We start from the raw sequence: 18962 nt of genomic DNA on the forward strand, positions 1-18962 counted from the left end.
AGGCTTCCTCCTTTCTGCTCCCATTCCAACCTGCGTAAGTCTGTAGTTTATTTTACCATGTGTGTCACTGCCATCGTTAATTAATACACAAACACATACACATGCAGTCATCCCCAATAGACCATGAAATTGTTTTAAAAATAAATCATATTTTATCCTTCTTTTTGACCAGCTTCTAGCATAATGCCAGCTATATATAAGTGTTCAATAAAAAGTTGTGTAATTAATGAATTATATGAATCAATTATCCTATAACCTACATCTGGTACCAGATCACTGTTGCCTCGGTCTACTTCAAGTCACTTTCCCAGCATTTACCCAAAAATTTACATCGCTCCTATTTACCAAAATATACACCTATGGGAATTGAAAGGATCAATGTTTCACAACTCTCAACATGCCTGCAAGTCCAGACTAAACTAAAGACAGATTTATTGATGTATCTCAAATGGAGATACTCTTGATGTGTTTCCTAACTGGAAACCAGGTACTAGTTTCCTGAAAGTCCTGAAAAGTAAGCCAAAATGCAAGTTCAAGCTATCACGGACTGAGCTTAGTGAGGAAGCAGTGGCATAATTTGGACAGGTCCTTAGTTTCAGAGTTCTTATTTAAGACAAAAGGAAATAATGAAACTTTTGTTCTTTAACACAAATGAGAAAAAATTCAAAAATAATTTAAAATAAGCAAAAGATTCTCTCATCCAAAGAATTAGAGTAAATCATATCATTTTATAGCTAGAAACATATTCTCCAAACTGTTCCAGTTTACAGATGAGGAAAACTAAGATACTGGTTCAGTAAGAGGGTTTTACCTGGGGCAAGAAGGATAGGGAATAAGTCAGGCATCAAAGTACACACCAAAAATAGAAGACAAATTACTAGAAGCATGGTGTGACTTAGTCCTTGTGACGCAGACACTGTCCTCAGATTGTTTTACAAAGCACTAGCCATTTGTGAGTGGCAAGGCAATGTAAAAGAGCTCTGAGGGATGGCAGAGACTTTTCAGTATGTATTTTATGAATAGCTACAAAGTAATTTATGGCTATGACAGATAAGGAAATAGCAGGGAGCATTTCAACTGACCTTTTCTCCAACCACGGGAGGTAGGCAGGGCATTCGCATTTCAGGGTTGTAAAAGCCTGACCAAACACATACTGGGGGAATTTCTTCAGCTCAGCCTCAGTCATCCTTCGAAATCCCAGAACCACGTCAGCCCAGAATGGCACTTCTTCGGTAGGAGTGCTCTGAAATATCTGCCAACTCAAACATATTAAGTGAAATTTTTTTCCTGAAATTTGTGAAATAACATATTTCTAGTAAACTTCACGTGACATTCTTTAGAGCTTTTATTTATTTTATTTTATATTTTATTTTTGAGACAGAATCTCACTCCATCACCCAGGCAGGAGTGCAGTGGCACAATCACGGCTCACTGCAGCCTCAACTTCCGGGGCTCAGGCAATCCTCCCACCTCAGCCTCCCAGGTAGCTGGGACCACAGGTGCGTGCTACCAAGCCCAACTAATTTTTTAAATTATTTGTAGAGTCAGAGTCTTACTATGTTGCCCAGGCTGGTCTCAAACTCCTGGGCTCAAGTGATCTGCCTGCCTTGGCCTCCCAAAGTGTTGGGATTACAGGTATGATCCACTACACTTGGCCTGGAGCACTTAAAAAATTTAGTTTCTATAAATACAAAGAGAAAATGATCTATTTTACTATTCTCTTAGGCTCAGATAACTCGGTAGCTAAATAGCAGTTGTTGCTGACTGGGCAAATAAAACATCTTAAAACTAACATGCTTTTTAAAGATGGAATTTAGTACTCCTTTTCTAAAAAGCTCCTGCCTAGATTTGGTTGTTAACAAGAAGGTTGTAATAGTACTCCTAATAGCTGCTATGCAAATGTTTAGATTTGTAAATATTGGGTTGTTTTCATCAGTATGTGAATAAATGTTATAATGCCAGGCATGGTGGCTCACACCTGTAATCCGAGCACTTTAGGAAGCCAAGGCAAAGTTCGAGACCAGCCTGGGCAACATGGTGAAACCCTAGCTCTACAAAAACTACAAAAATTAGCTGGGTGTGGAGGCACAAGCCTATATAGTCTCAGCTATTGGGGAGGCTGAGGTGGGAGGATCAACTGAGCCCAGAGAGGTCGAGGCTGCAGTGAACTGAATTGGACCATTGCGTTCCAGCCTAGATGAGTGAGACCCTGCCTAAAAAAAAAAAAAGTTATAAATCATCATTGCTCAAAAATAGCAAGGAAAATAATTTGAGTGCTATGCATAGTTGCTAATAATTTCCACATCAGAATGTGTATCTGTAGGTAATTAATTCAGAGCAGTCCCCATGAAGGTACAAATGTCCTTTACTGCAGGGCTCTGGGCTGGCCCACTCTTGCCCTGGGCTAGACTGCCCTCTTCCATATCTTCACCACGACCTACAGGCCAGACACTTAGAAGGCTGCATTTCCAGTCCTGAGCACTTCGAAGGTTCTATCTCCAGTCCATTCTCTCTCTTGAGCTCCAAAAATAGATCCAGACCTGTGTTACCTACTCCCCACTGGATCAGTCTACTTAGAAGTCTCATGCATTTACACACGCACGCACACACACACACACGCACACACATCCACCCTTTTCCCAATCCTACCTAACTCAGAAAATGGTACCCATCCATGCAGGTGCTAATGCTAGAAACCCAAGGATCATCCTTAATTCTCTGTCCCTACTCACCTCTCACATACCATCAACTGACAAGTCCTGTCAAATCTCCTCTTAGGCATTTCTCAAGTCCATCCACTCTCTGTTTCTATTATCCACACCCAATCTATCTCATCATCATGTCTTCCCACAAATCTATTCTCCACACTACAGAAAACGTATTTTTGAAATGCAATTATGACCAGTCACTTCACTGTGTAAACTCCCTCAATGCCTTCCCATTTCTCTGGACTTCCTTCAGTCCCTCCCACACACCACAGTTGCCCTAGACTCAGGGCTAGGTGTATGCTGTTTCCTCCATCTGGAATGCTGTCTCCTTCGTCTCCCACCCTGCCTCACCCCTACTTCACCTCTGCAACATCGCCAGACTAACTTACACTCTTCCTGATGGTCTTGGATGAAACGCTTTGATCTGGATGGCTTCTCATCACTTCCCAGAGCAAGTTTCTTCTCCAGACATATGCTTCCATAGCACCCTAACTTCTTCCTTTTGGTAACTCATGCCCCCAGTGAGTTTGGTAACTCATTTGATTTACTGCATTCTCTACAGAACATAAGCTACATAAGGGCAGCTCTGTGTCTGGCTTCCTTAAAAATTAACTCAACACGTATTTGTCAAGCATGTACTATATGCCAAGCAGTATTACTAAATTGCTCACTGCTATATCCCTAATACCTAAGAAGGAACCTGATACTGAAGAATGCTGAATATGTTGTTTTGAAGGAATAAATAGATGAATAAGCCTATATACTTATGCCAAAGATGCACAGGGCATTTGAATTTTGGACATGGCTGTTTCCAAAAATTACTTAGAGCCAAAATTTGTGAATTAGACTGGCTCATGTTGGTTTTGGACAAAGACAGTATAACCATAAATCAAAGAGAATGTTTTTTCTACTGGGCTCATCAACTGGCTCTAGATTCACTTATACAGAAGAATCAATCCATAGATTGATAGAAAAGCAAAGTTACTACTTTGAAGAGGGGCTTTTGGGAAATTACTGACGTCAGCATCGTCTTGGTGTTTGTGACGGTCAGGAAAAACAAGAAGAGAAAAGGGTAGACATTCACCCAATGCAAGTGTGTACACTAGACTAGCAGAAAACGTCAGTGGGCAGCCTGATATCAAAAGAGGAGGTAAGACACATTTTTTCAGAAGGCCACAGAAAGACTGTTATCACACAGATTAACACATGTATGTTACATGTGTAATATGCACCAATGCCATGTATGTTATGTCATATGATGAAACTGAGATGTAAATTGAAAGTGATAGAATATTAAGTGATCTCAGTCTAGGAAGATATTAAAAGATGTCATGTTTTAAGTGCTAGTCTTACTAATAAAAATGTTAAATAGCATTTATTCTCCAATTTTCATTTAATTATGCATGCCTACTGAAATTATGCATTAAAAATGAAATAGAAGTGTGCTAACAGTTTCAGAAATATTTTTTTTCCAAATGGTACTTCAAAAGGCAAGTTTAGTGACCTACAAAATTTCCTTCTTTGGAAGATCTCATTCTCCAAGGACACCGAATAAATAAGAAGTCCCTATCCCTTAGGTCTCTGCAGCCATCCCAGCATCATACCTGTTTGCTTTCCATCAGCTGCACCATCCCCACGTCACCCAAACCCAGCATTTACCTCCTACGTGTTTTTTTAAAACCAAATTTGCAAATCACTGCATGGTCTCTGAGGAAACCCAAAATCAATCCTATTTGTGATGAGAAACTGTGATTGTTGTTTATTGTTAAAAAGTCTAATACCATAACTTGCCTTTCTTCCGTTCTTTGGGTAAAGCCTATAATGCTCTTTCTGAATCCTCCTGCATCAAAGTCAGCACTCTGCTCACAGCAGGTACTCAGTAAATATTTTATGTTGAACTCTAATGCCTGTTAAGATCATGCTACATTCTAAAATAACTTCAAATTTCTTCACTTACCCTGATACCAAATGAACACCAGCATCTCCAGCTTCTGCAGAATTGGCAATTGCAAAGAGATGGTTAAAGGTCTCTCTGAACCACTGCTTCTGCGTGTGAATGGGTATGTCTGTAATCATGGAGAAAAGCAAAGTGGAACAGAAAGGAAAATGATGATAATGACAGTGCTTCAAATAAGCTCCTTCCTAGAAACTTGGAAAAAAACTAAGGAGGCAAAAATAAAATAAGGAAGCAGGGAGAAATATTAATATAAAGTGCCACATTGTGGCAGAGGATCTGTCAGCAACAAGAGATTTGCATGTTGACACACGCTGTCCAAATCTGCTCATATGATTAATCAATGGAGGGAAAACAGGCCAATAAGGGCAAAACCTGGCGTGCGAGGCAGCTGGAAGGTGGTTTTTGGTACTAGGTATATTACAGAGGTCCTTGGCAGATCTATAACCAACCTGAGCAGAGTTTAGTTCATGGCTGCGGGATCCAGCTGGCCACACAGTTGAGACAATAGGACGAAGGACGGAGGGCCTCTTTCTTGGGGGCTGAAAACACAGTGGATGACATGGGCAGGTCTATGGGGACCAGGCCAACCAGGACAGAGAACAGACTGCACCTCGATGGGGAGTCCCAGGGGCTTGCCTCCTGGTACAAGGAAACAAAGTTTGCATGCTGGAGGCGAGCACCCTGCAGGCTAGACTTCCCAGCAGGAGCTGCCATTACCCTCCACACCGTGGAATCAGGTGCCAGCCAGAGTAGCACTCCTGAGGCCAGCAGGGGCATGCAGGGACTGTACCATCCCCAGGCACCTCTGCCAGAACACATGGGGTTGGACCCAGACACAACTTTTGGAAGGGTGCCAGGCCTGTTGGGGAAGAAACAAGAGGCCTTGAGGTTTAAGCCTCAAAATAATAGTGTCCAGTGTAGGCACAGAGACAGCAGGAATGACCCAAAATCACAGACAAATCCAGCTGTGGCTGAAGTATGTGGCCGTCTGATTCTTGTGGAAGGATCAGGAGAGAGTGGCTAGGGTTAGGTCAGGGACCAGGGAACAATAAGCCTCAGGGACTGCTATGAGGGAAGCCACAGAGGAGACGAGGGAACTGAGGCAGAGAGGATGCTAAGTTGGTTTTCACTTGGAGAGGTGTCCCTGAAATTCAAGGAACAGATAGAAAGACCTTTGGAGACATCCTGCTTCCCAGGCAAAGCCCCCAGGTCACTGAAGGCATGTCAGTAGCGGGATTTTCAGATAATTCGCTTGTTATAGAGCCAATAAATATTTCTTTAGTAGCGAACCTGTACTGCCATCTTTAAACATGTGCCCATGTGAAATTAACACTATATTCCAAAATTTCACACTGGGGATGCTGCTTTAGAAATAAGGAATAAATAAATAATAAGCTGCAGAGGGAACTAAATTAGACCTCAAATAGATTTTGCCCAACAATCTATGCCAGTGTGTGAGGCTGTATCAAAATGCAACTCCCTGTTCTCATCCCAAACCTTATAAACAAAATAGCGACTGAGATTCACATGCTGCAGAAGTCATCCCAAAGAACAGACAATTCCCATCCAACAGTGGGTCTAGGAAGCCTGGTGACCTAATTCATGTTCAAATGCTGCTAAAATAGAACTACAGCTGGAATGGTGGGAACAGTAGCAAATGCCGATATAGTGCTTACTATGTGCCAGGTATTGTTCTAAATGCTTTACATATATCAACTCATTTAATCCCCACAACAACCCTACAGGTCAGGCATGGTCTCCACATGGTATTGACATTTATGAGCACAGGAGATAGTTATAACTGGCTCATCTGAATAGTGTGTAGGAAAGAAACCCAAAGAGAAGACCAAAGTCTTTATCTAGTAGCACCACAGAGAGAAAAACCCTGGTCCAGGGGACCCAGCCACCTGGCCAAAGAGATCTCGGGCCTTGATGGCCCTGTGAACACTCAGATGAGCAACCCTCTTTGAGGGATGATTCCATGACTAGCTGGCAGCCTTCTGAACACTCACTTAGACCTGATGCAGACAAAGGAGAGCCTGGAAAATGGTCCCAAGAACTCTCATCAAAAGAAAAGCACTTAGTGTAAGCTGGTGTGTTCGTCTGTTCTCACGCTGCTAATGAAGACATACCCGAGACAGGGTAATTTATAAAGGAAAGAGGTTTAATTGACTCACAGTTCAGCATGGCTGGGGAGACCTCAGGAAACTTACGATCATGGTGGAAAGGGAAGCAAACAAGTCCTTCTTCACATGGCAGCAGGAAGAGAAGAATGAGAGCTGAGCTGCGCAAAGGGGGAAAAGCCCCTTATAAAACCACCAGATCTCCTGAGAAATCACTCACTATCATGAGAACAGCAGCATGGGGGTAACTGCCTCCATGATTCAGTTACCTCCCACCAGGTCCCTCCTACGACATTTAGGGATTATGGGAACTACAATTCAAGATGAGATTTGGGTGGGGACACAGCCAAGCTATATCAGCTGACATCTGGTGGACACACCAGATGCCCATGTTTGTTTCCTGAGAGGCAGTTCCCAGGAGCTGACCAGCCAAGTTCCTGCACCTGCAATGCCAAGGTCACTGCCATTACCACCCTAATAAAAGATGTGTCTATTCTTTCTTAGGGGTCTTTGGACTGGAAAATACCAAGCACCAGCAAAGGCAGGGATGCTATGCTGAAAACAGGAGAGTTAAGGAAACACATGCAAACTGGATGCTAGGACCCCAGCCTCTTCCCCTGTCACCTTCTAGAATGCCAGCTGGCATCTGGGCCTTCACCTTCCCCAGGCAGCACATGGAAGCCTCTTCCCTGGGAAACATGACCTGCCCAAGAAGAAAAACTTAAACTGTGATGTCTCACAGATGTCCCCAAATAAATGGCCCTGCCCTCTTGCTCCAGTGAGCTCATTGGCGACAAGCCCTATGCAAACACTCAGAAATTCCCACCTGCTCTTCAGAGTCCCACTCATAACCATCAGCAGGCTGGTAAAGAATACCACATGGCCAAGAAAAACCTCTATCATGAAAAATGAGAAAAAAAAAAAAAAAAAACACCCCACAATTTGGAGATGACAGATACTCAGATACTATTCAGGGAGAAAGTTTCTAAAAACTGTTATTAGTATCTTCATAAAGATAAGAGAGGACATTGCAACCTTCTAACACAAATAAGATGTTATAACAAAGGAAAATTCAAAGAACAAAAAAGAGCTTTGGAATATTAGCAATGTTATAGTAGAAACAAAAAATTCAATAACAAGGTAAAAGATAAAATTGAGTAAGTCTCCCAGAAAGTAAAACAGAGAGAGATAAATAGGAGGCGGAGAAAGCTAAAAGAATTGGAGGACCAGTCTGGGAGGTCCAGCATATTAACATTTCCAGAAAGAGGGACAAGGACTTCAGAAGGAAGGAAGTTAACAATTGAGTAACTCAAAGATTGCTTCTTAAGTTGAAGAACATGAGTTTCCAGATTAAAAGGATAGGGCAATTTTTATATTCCAGATTGCTGGGGTTTGTAATCAATGTTATAACCTATTTTACAGTTTAAACTATGGGCATATATAACTTTGATAAAAAAATAAAATTAAAGAGGAAAAAGAGAGTGGAAATGAGGAAATGGGGACAGTGAGTATGAACCTCATTACTGCAGCGTGATTTTGGTTTCTATTGAATGCTATTTTCTTCCTCCTCCATTTCAAGTGGAAAATACGGAAAGGAAAGGATGCCTGGACATGTTCAAAAATCAATGCATTGGTGGGGCACAGTGGCTCATGCCTGTAATCCCAGCAATTTGGGAAGTCAGGAGTCTGAGACCAGCCTGGTCAACATGGCAAAACCTTGTCTCTACTAAAAATACAAAAATTAGCTGGGCGTGGTGCCACATGCCTGTAGTCCCAGCTACTCAGGAGGCTGAGGCACGAGAATCTCTTGAACCCCAGAGGTGGAGGTTGCAGTGAGTCAGTAAGCCAGGATCGTGCCACTGCACTCCAGCCTGGGTGACAGAGCAAGACTCTGTCTAAAAAATAATAATAATAAATGCATCTTCAGGCCTTAATACATATTGAGTAATTATGATTGACTGATTACAAACATACTGATAATTGTTCTTATACAGGCTTAGAAGTTAGGATAATTTTAGCTCCATTACAAGTAATTTCTGACTTGATAGTCATTACTGTTATCAGTGGAAAGAGAGAGCCGCCAATCATGTAGTCGTCAGTGCTGTTCAACGCATGCTTCTGCTATCCATCTTCTGGGAGCCTTAGAATCACACTTGCTGGCCTCCTGCTGAGTGTGGAGACATGTGGCCTACTCCGCCAATGAGCCATCATCAGAAGCGTTGAAAGTTGCTTCCTGTAGAGTGTTTAATCACAGAGGCGAGAACCTCAGAGGTCCCCGCCCCTCCATCCCTGGGCACACGCACTGATGACAATCAGGATGACATCTGCTCCGTCGGCTTAGGTCCCTGATGACAAGCTGGCCCCTTGCTGATGCTCAGTCCACATGTAGTGTGAGCAAGAACAAACTTTTGTCTTTTAAGCTGTTAAGATTTGGAGGTTGTTTATGTCCTGCGGCATAACTGAGGCTGTCCTAAGAGATGAACCAACAGGATGTGAAAACCACTCATTATGGCCAAGCATGGCGGCTGGAATCCTAGCACTTTGGGAGGCCAAGGGGGATGGATCACTTGAGGCCAGGAGTTGGAGACCAGCCTGGGCAACATGGCAGAACTTGTCTCTACAAAAATACAAAAACTATGCTGACAAGTTGATGGGTGCAGCACACCAACATGGCACAAGTATATATATGTAACAAATCAGCAGGTTATGCACATGCACCCTAGAACTTAAAGTATAATAATAATAATAATAATAATAATTACCCTAAACAAACAAAATACCAAAACTAGCCAGGTTTGATGGTGTGCACCTGTAGTCCCAGGTACACAAGAAGCTGAGATGGGAGAATCACTGGAGCCTGGGAGGTTGAGGCTGCAGTGAGCCAAGATTGCACCACTCCACTTTAGCCTGAGTGACAGAGAGAGACCCTGTCTAAAAAGAAAAAAAAAAGAAAGAAGAAAGAAAAAAGAAAAAACCCTACATATTACACTTATACCTATAGCCAGCTGTCTTTGTCAACAGAATTCCACTAACATCATTCTATCTGCCATCTATTGGATCTGATAGAGGAGCTGAAATCTCTCACCTGGATAAGTGTGAGGAATAAGCATTCCGGCTGCCACATCGCTGGTGGTATCTGGAGTAAACTTGTCTGAAATGATGGTAACGGAGCATTGGGGCACCAGTTTGGAGATACACACAGCTGTGGAGAGCCCCACCACACCTGCCCCGACAACTGCAATCCGTGCTGTGTCCATGAGCCTGTGACAAGGGAAATGGGGACTATACACCTTGTTTTGAGGATTTTCCCAACCAGACAAAGTTTGGCCTTGACAGTTTTTTCCTTAGGTCTTCAGCCACTCAGAATAAGACTTAGCCTATCGGTGTTTCTTATGTGATACAGAGAGTATCCCTATAAACTTGCTTTCCATTAAATATTGGGGTATGGGCAACAAGGTCTCCATGGGCTTTTAGAGAGTAGCACAAAACTGGCTTGGATTTGCCTTTAGAACACCCAGGTGGTAAGTAGGTCTGCATTTGGAGGGAGTTTTCTAAACATTCTTCCCCCTTTCCTTTTTTTTTTTTTTTTTTCTGAAATGGGGTCTTGCTCTGTCACTCAGCCTGGAGTACAGTGACGAGATCTCGGCTCACTGCAACCTCCGCTTCCCAGGTTCAAGCAATTCTCCTGCCTCAGCCTCCTGAGCAGCTGGGATTACAGGCGCCCACCACCACATCAGATTAATTTTTGTATTTTTAGTGGAGACAGGGTATCAGCATGTTAGCCAGGCTGGTCTCGAACTCCTGACCTTGTGATCTGCCTGCCCCAGCTTACCAAAGTGCTGGGATCACAGGCGTGAGCCACCGTGCCCGGCCTCATCCCCCTTTCCTAAACCATTTTCCCTATAGGCACAACCTAGGGAAGGCTGATGGAAAACCACAGAGCTGTAGTCTCTGCTCCCAGAACTACCTGAGGAACAGTGGTGAGGGGCATGATCCATGAGCAACTCAAAATTCAATTCTGTCTACAAACTTGTTTCTAATAATAAGGACATTACAGAAAGTTCCAGCAGCTGAACTCAGTCTCCTCTGCCATCTGCCACTGTCACCAGTTCCCTCTCTGTCCTGGACTGGTTCTGTGACCTGAGGAGCAGCCCGTGGTCTCCTAGCCTCCACTCCCTCATCTGTAACACAGAACAGATGGATTCCTTGCTCCTTTGGGTGGTAAATAGGAGAGACCTAGTGAGGTGGTCTCATAAAGGGGGCTCCTTGGGAGAGTCTGAATGGAAATACAGTGGACAGACATCCCGGAGCCCGGGCCGGGTGTTCTGGGGCTGGCACCCCGTGTCCCACCCCTCGCCCATGGAACCTTGCTCCACTGTCAGCATCCCCGCCTGCCTTTGCTTCCCTGTCCTTGGCTTTCCCCATCTGTTCCTGCTCTGACTCTCTCTGTATGGCTCAGGTTTAAACTCCAGAGAGAGAGAAAATGCAATTGTCCCAGTTGGTCATTGCCACCCCTGTTGGAGAAAATTCTAGCACCAGGCCAGCTTGCTGGGCTCAGCCAGCCTCTGAATCTGCCTCTGGCATAGTTGCCCTTCTCTGTCTAAAGTACAGTAATCAGGGCACTGGAGGCCACGTGGTATAAACCATGGCCACCCACACACAGAAATTCACCTTTCCTCTGGAAGGGAGGGCAGCTTCCTCCGCACAGCCTCTTGGCAGGAGAAATATGGGCTTGGTTGTTAGTGGCCTCTGCTTTCTCTTCCAGTTCTGAAGATTCTCACATTATGAGACTTTAAAACCCTCCAATGAAGTTTAGTGTGTTCTTCCTGTTCCTCGAGCAGTCTATGCATTTCTGTGTTAATTTGATTCATTAATTTGATTGCTGTACAGTGGGCTGGTCAGCTGAGAGCGAGCGGGCCTGCCAGGGCTGAGGGAAGAGAAGGGAAGGGGCCCAGGCTGCAGCAGCCTGGTGGGGGCTGGCTTGAGGAGTGCAGCCCTGCAGCCACCGATGCCCTTACTGGCCTCCCGTGTCCAGAAACTCTCTCAAAACAGCTCTAATCAACTAAGTTGAAAGGGCAAGCAATCTGTGGCTAAGAATAACCAGCTGCCAGGGAGGAGGAGTGAGCCAGTAACGTGGTATGTCCTGGCACAGTGGCCTGTCCATCACTGTCCCCTGACCTTATTCACACCCCCAAACTCCCAGAGCACGGACGGAACGACCCCTCAGCTGAAAGCAAGAATTCAAGTACCTGTCTCTGAAAAAGCAGTCTTGGAAGCCACCAAAGTCTCTGGTACCAAAACGTGTTTTGCAGTGCCTGGCTGGCCTCGTGCCCTGAGAGACAGATGGAAAGCGAAACTGCTTCCCATTGGTGACTTGATTCAGGACATTCCCCCTGGTCTTCCTTTCCATTGGCTTGCACAGCTGTCTCTGTCACACATTGCCCTGGAGAAAGGAGCAAGTGACCTCAACCTGTCATCTCCATGGTGCTGTCTCAGCCAAGCCCTTCCCTTTCTGGCCCGCGAGCCCTCCATCTGGCCGCCAGCCTGGGCTTTCTCCAGCTGGTTTGTAGGTATGGTGAATAATAGGTGAGCCTGTCCAACTTCCAACCTCGTTTGGCTGCCCACAGTTAGCCGGGTGCCTGGCTCTGCTGGGGCAGCTGGTGACGAAGCAATAAGGAGGGGGTGAGGGCTGAGTAATGTTGTTGATTGATTGGAGCTGGAAGCACTATTCAGGAGATAATCTAGGATAGAACCACATGATTCTTTAGCCCAGGAGTCCCCAGCCTTTTAGGCACCAGGGGTTAGTTTCGTGGAAGACAATTTTTCCACAGACTGGGGATGGGAATATGGTTTCAGGATGATCCAAGTGCATTACATTTATTGTGCACTTTATTTTTGTTATTATTACGTTGTAATAAATAATGAAATAATTATAAAACTCAACATAATGTAGAATTAGTGGGAGCCCTGAGCTTGTTTTCCTGCAACTAGATGGTTTTCTCTAGAAGTCATGGGAGACAGTGACAGATCATCAGGCATTAGATTCTCATAAAGAGCATGCAAACTAGATCCCTTTTGTGTGCAGTTTACAGTAGGATTTGTGCACCTATTGAATCTAGTGCCTCAGCTGATCTGACAAGAGGCAGAGCTCAGGCAGTAATGCCAATGATGGGGCTGTAAATGAAGATGAAACTTCACTTGCTCCCCCACGGCTCACCTCCTGCTGTGAGGCCAGTTGGGGATTTGGGATCCCTGCTTTAGCCCACATATTCAAAGAAGAGATTCAATATTTGATGAGTGTCTACTGAGCTCTAGGCATGAGCTTTAGCTCTAGGCATCAGTTAACAAGTTTGTTTACAGGGAGGCAGTGTCATGTGTCAAAATAGTGACAATAATATTTTCAATAACGTATATTTAGCATTAACCACGTGCTAGACACATGCATGACATCAAGTATCACAACCACTCTATGAAGTAGGCACTATTATCACTATCCCCATTCTATAGATGAGGACATTGAGGCTCTAAGACAGTAAGAAAGGGGCCCAGGGTCTCTTAAATGGTAAAATCAGTCTGGCTATCTGACGTCAAGGTTCAAGCTTTTTTTTTTTTTTTTTTGAGATGGTGTCTCGCTCCGTCGCCCAGGCTAGAGTGCAGTGGCGCAATCTCTGCTCACTGCAAACTCTGCCTCCTGAGTTCACACCATTCTCCTTTCTCAGCCTCCTGAGTAGCTGGGACTACAGGTGCCCGCCACCATGCCCGGCTAATTTTTTGTATTCTTAGTAGAGACGGGGTTTCACCATGTTAGCCAGGATGGTCTCGATCTCCTTACCTGGTGATCTGCCCACCTCGGCCTCCCAAAGTCCTGGGATTACAGGCGTAGAGCCACCGCGCCCAGCCAAAGCTCAATCTTTTAACCAAAGCACAAACTTTGGTGTGAGGAGACCTGCATTTTTACCTTGAGCAAATCACCTGACTTCTGGGTTTGATTGCCCACCTGAAAACCGAGAATGAACTAAGAATCCCTTGCAAGGTGTTGTAGGTCTCTGATAAGTTGAGATACGTACAATTCTTTGTAAAGTGGTCTGAGGGCTGGAGCAGGGGTGGTGCGGGAAAGCAGCTTTTTCTCCGGCTATGCTCAATACTGTCACAGTCACTGAATACAGAACACTTCCTGTGACTGGGTGTGTTGTCTCCCTACACACTAAGCATCCCATTCTGCAGATTGCCTAGCAGACACTCCAGCTGCATGTCCTCTAATTCAATTCAATTCTAACACCAGCTACCTGGAGATAGTGTCAGATCCCACAGGTTGAGGGCTCAGTCCCACAAGACTTACCCTACTTCGGATGCCAGTCACAAGCCCCAGGTTGTAGGTTTCTGACTGATGGGCTGAAAATCAGGGTCCCTACAGGCCCCTTTTCAGGTTCAATTAACAATGGTTCAATTTGCTAGAGTGGCTCCAGAACTCAAGAGAACACTTTGCTTACCTTTACCCATTTATTAATATGGATATTACAAAGGATACAGATGAAGAGCCATGTGGAAGAGAGGGCCAGGGCTAGGCACGTGGGAAGGAACAAGAAGCTCCCATGTCCTCTCTGGGGGCACCACCTCCAGGAACCTCTGCATATTCAGCCATCTGGAAGCTCCCCAAACACTGTCGTGTTTTTCTTTTTTTTTTTTACGAAAGCTTTATTATGTAGGCACAATGGTTAAAACATTGGCCACTAGTGGCCAACTTAACCTTCAATTCCTTCTCCCCAGAGGTTGGGGATAAGGCTGAAAGTCCCCACGCTCTAATAATGTCTTGTTGTTTCCAGATGACCAGCTCCCATCCTGAAGCTTACTAGGGGGCCCCAGCCACCAGATATCTCATTAGCATACAAAAGACAATCTTATCACTCTGGAGATTCCAACGGTTTTAGGAGTCATATGTAAGGAAACGGGAATGAAGATCAAATACGTATTTCCCAGTATCACATGTGGTGTACATATTTTATTGAGCACCTACTATAAAAATCAATCAACAAACGTTTACAGAGCAGTCACTTTGTCCAAGACATACTGCAAGGGCTATAAAAGATTTAAGAACTTCTGAGATGTTTTCTCCCTCAAGAAAGGAAACAAGGCAGAATAAGACTGTCCTCTAACCAACAGCACATACTGCAGGTGCTGTGAAGGATCAGGAGAGAGAGGAGTATGGTGGACTCCAGCGGCCAGTCCAGGAGCATAAATGGGAAGTGAGGAAGGCCCCAAACAATCAGTGGGATTTGGATGGACAAAGAAGAGGAGGGAGAAAAATCTCTGGAGAGACAAAGCCCCAGAGGCAGAAAGTTCAAAGTGAGCTGAGGAAAGAGTGGGGGGTTCATGTGGAGGCTTATGCAAGACCAGGGTGTGAAAATGCTGGAAATCTGGCTAGGATGCAAGACTGTGTTCAAAAAGCAATGGGAGCCATGGAAGAGATCTGAGAAGGCTCTTTCTTCCCCTGGCCCATGTTAGGATTCTATGTTTTCCTGAAAAGCAACAAGAGAACATACTCAGAAATGAAACCCAGAAAGAAAGCTTATCTGTAGTAGTGCAGAGTCTATACAGATAGGACTAATAAACCTTTTTTTTTTTTAACACAGAGGTATAGCACTATGACTTGAGTGAAGGGTCCTTCAGAAAATGGATGGGAAAATTGATTTAGGTATCATTGAGGATGACTTTTAAAAGGAACCTCAGGAACCACCTGGGGAGAATCTAGTGTTATTGCTATCCAGGTGAGTGGTTGGGGTCCAAAGAATTGACATGATCTCCCTGAGACTGCAGGGCAGCTGGGCTTCATGATCTTCCCAACGCTTCTTCAGAGACTTTTAAACTTGGGCTGCAGAGGTCCCCAGGGCCTCACCTCTGCAGCACATTTAGGGTTTCCCTAGCCACTCTCCCCCTCCTGCGGTGCTCCCCATGGGTGTTCTTGGCTTGCAGGGTGTTAGCCTTGCTGGTGTGTCCGTGGCCAGTAAATGCAGGACCTAAGCCTGTTTTCTTCGGAAGACTATTGAAGATACCAGGTTCAGGGGCCAGGGATTCCCATGTGTACAGCAGTTTGGGGCAGGGAAGTAGGACAGTGAAATCATCCTCACAGGGTTAATGAGATTATACACCAGGCTTTAGGGAGAATTCTAGTTAGACATTGACCAGAGTGGGTTGGTGTACTTTTGAACTGCTTCTCTGAAACTGCTAACTAATCAAGAATCAGGTAGCATGCTGATGCTGACCACCTGCTCCCCCAATTTGTTGCTACAGATAAAATCTCTGACAGTGGATCTTTTTCCCAAGAATTGCTTAAGGTGTTCTTCAGATCCTCAATTCCAGCAGGATGGCTGACACCAACTGGCATGGGTGAACCCAGAGAGAGGCCGGGAATTTTTTAAAAAATTAACTTACTTAGAGAACAAGCAGTTGTCAGTGAAACGCTGGTGCACTGTAGACTTCAGACATAAAAACAGCAGCCATCATTGACTTCTGGCAAATTCAAGTAAAACAACAAACATCCAAACTTCCAGATATTCTGTTGGGGGAAGTTGCCAAAGACGTTGGCTGCCATAGTCAACTTTACCATCTTCAATAAGAAAATGTTCCTCTACACCATGTACAAGAATTTGTTAAGTACCCCCTTGCCTACACCGTTTTGCGTTTAGTAAGTTTTCATTACATATTTGATAGGAGTGGGAGAAAGGACACAGGTGGGCCCCTCAGAACAGAGCATTTAATTGAGTATATTCAGAGCATATTTTGAGTGTGAACCTCCCTAACAACACACCTTTTAACAGTGATTCAGGGGATGGATTCAGCTTTTATGGGGTCTGAAGTTTGTACACTTTCAAGAGCCCTCTTTAGAGGAAAAAAATACAAAGTCACAAAAGAAAAGAATGCCTGTGACCACTCTGATGCCATGTGAAGAGGAGGAATGTACTAGAAGGGAAAACCAAGTGGAAAAAGACAGTGGTCTCAGCTGATTGTAGTGACTAGATCTTACTTTTGCAAAATTTACAAAATTCTGTGAAAGCTTATGTCCAAGTGGACCTATTACTAAGCTCCATCACAGGAGCCTGTCCAACTGAAGGGGCCTGAAGTTTATGCGTCATTAGCTTCACAGTCTTCCCTGCAGCTATCATGGACGGAAACTAACCACCAGAGCACAAGGGAAACTGCAGAGGTATCTCCAGGTAGCTAAACTGCAGAGTCCGTGAGGGAGGATAACAGCGTGTGGTAGGGCACAGTCAGGACAGCGACAGCATGTGGAGCACTGACAGACGGGGCCCCCTTGCCCACTGGCCAAGACCAAGACTGGACAGGACACCTAATGAGGGTGGAATCACATACAGTGAATGGAGAAATAGCCTTGTAAAATATCGGGGCTGTGCAGAGGGGCATTAAATGATGTTGATATATTATCTCATTTAATCTTCCCATTCCCAGAGGGACCTTGTATGATAATCCTGAATTTCCAAATGAGAAGATTGAGGTAAAGAGAGGTTGGTTTGCTTAAGTTGGAAGCTTATAGCCAGGGCTTTTTTATTTCCAGGCTTCCATTGCCTCTCACACTTTGTGGCCTGTCAAAGTCAAGTTAGTGCATGAACCTCAGTGACACAGAACTGAGAAACAAGGTCACCTATTTGAAGTTTACCTACTTGTATGTGGTTTGTTCTCTGATCATTCCAATGCTATGGTGAAGTACTCCTTGAAATATTTGCAATCAGAGACAGATCGGATGTGTTACGGCTAGGTTCCAACTATTATAGATCATCACTATTTTCCAAGTATAAAACCAGAAGGCTGCACATATTAAGAAATGCTGAAGGAACAAAGTATGTTTGGCTTCCTGCGTGATACACATTTGTGAACTTTTACAACAAAAAGCCTAATTTTTCTTCCAGTAAAGAAAAAAAAAACTTTTTTTTTTTTTTTTTTTTTTTTAAAGACAGAGTCACCCAGGCTGGAGTGCAATGGTGAGATCTCGGCTCACTACAACATCTGCCTCCCAGGTTCAAGGAACTCTCCTGCCTCAGCCTCTTGAGTAGCTGGGCTTACAGTGTACACCACCGTGCCTGGCTAATTTTTTTGTATTTTTAGTAGAAATGGGGTTTTACCATGTTGGCCAGGCTGGTCTTAAATTCCTGGCCTCAGGTGATCCACCTGCCTCAGCCTCCCAAAGTGCTGGAATTACAGGCATAAGCCACTGCACCCTGCCCCAGTAAAGAAAAATTTTTCCCTTTGAATTAAAAATACTTTAATCAAGGTTGATGGATGCAAAATCAACATATAAAATCAATCTCTTTTATCCAGCAATATACAGTCAGAGAATATAATTATTAGAAACTTCTCATTTCTAATTATAATGGAAATTTACATGGAAGAATATAACAAAAAACAGGTACAACCTTTATGGAGAAAATTATACTTCATTAAAACATGTTAATGATGACCCAAGTACCTGGAGAGAGATAACTAACCCATGATAATGGATAGAAGAGTCAATACCAGAAAAAAGAGTGAATTTTCCCCAACTTAATCTAAAAATTCAACCCCTTCCAGTTGAAAGCATAATAGGCAGTTTCAGTAGAATCAGTGGGGGATGTGGGCTCCTAGGTTTCTGGTCAGCAGCAGAAATGTGGTTTCAGCCTGAGCAGTGAAAGCAGAAAGTGTAGGCTTATGGGCTCCCAACCCAGCCGTGGTAGTGGCTTCCTGATCCCTAGGTAACTTCTCCATTTTGTTCCACCAGTTTTTCCTACACTTTTGTAACTAACTATGCATGAAATTCCTCTCTGTTTGAATTATTTCCAGTGGTTTCTGTTTTCCTGACTAGACGTTGACTGATACAGTCACACATATGTAGATATCATGATCTGAAAATTCATATGTTGAAGCCCTACCCCCCATCAATGTGATGGTATTGGAAGATGGGGCTTTGGGGAGGTAATTAGAGTTAGATGAGGTCCTGAGGGTGGGGCCCTTGTACAGGATTAGTGCCCTTATGATAAGAGACACACTAGAGAGCTTGCTCTCTCTCCACATCTGTGCACACAAAGAAATGGTCCCGTGAGCACACAGTGAGATAGCAGCCAACTAAAAGTCAAGAGAAAAAGCCCTAGAATAAAACCTACTTTTCTGCCACATTAATGTTGGACT

The 18962-nt window shown here is 44.1% G+C and overlaps 1 protein-coding gene across 4 annotated transcripts in view; it reads right to left on the bottom strand.

Moving 5' to 3' along the window:
• DDO (D-aspartate oxidase) overlaps positions 1–12352 on the bottom strand; it is a 28928-nt gene extending 16576 nt beyond the window's left edge. Inside the window, exons 1-4 of one of the 4 annotated variants that reach the window (XM_033234881.1) lie at positions 12038–12350; positions 9874–10049; positions 4666–4774; positions 1083–1259 (exon numbers count right to left, since the gene is read on the bottom strand). In XM_033234881.1, the coding sequence (XP_033090772.1) occupies positions 1083–1259; positions 4666–4774; positions 9874–10049; positions 12038–12198 (623 nt within the window). In that variant the 5' untranslated portion in view covers positions 12199–12350. Of the gene's footprint in view, positions 1–1082; positions 1260–4665; positions 4775–9873; positions 10050–12037 lie in introns of all 4 variants that reach the window. The other 3 variants (XM_033234879.1, XM_033234882.1, XM_033234880.1) reach the window with 3 other exon arrangements.
• Positions 12353–18962: the final 6610 nt, after the last annotated feature.

The sequence above is a fragment of the Trachypithecus francoisi genome, unplaced genomic scaffold, assembly GCF_009764315.1.
Source record: "Trachypithecus francoisi isolate TF-2019V2 unplaced genomic scaffold, Tfra_2.0 Lachesis_group15, whole genome shotgun sequence".
NCBI classification, from domain to species: domain Eukaryota; kingdom Metazoa; phylum Chordata; class Mammalia; order Primates; family Cercopithecidae; genus Trachypithecus; species Trachypithecus francoisi.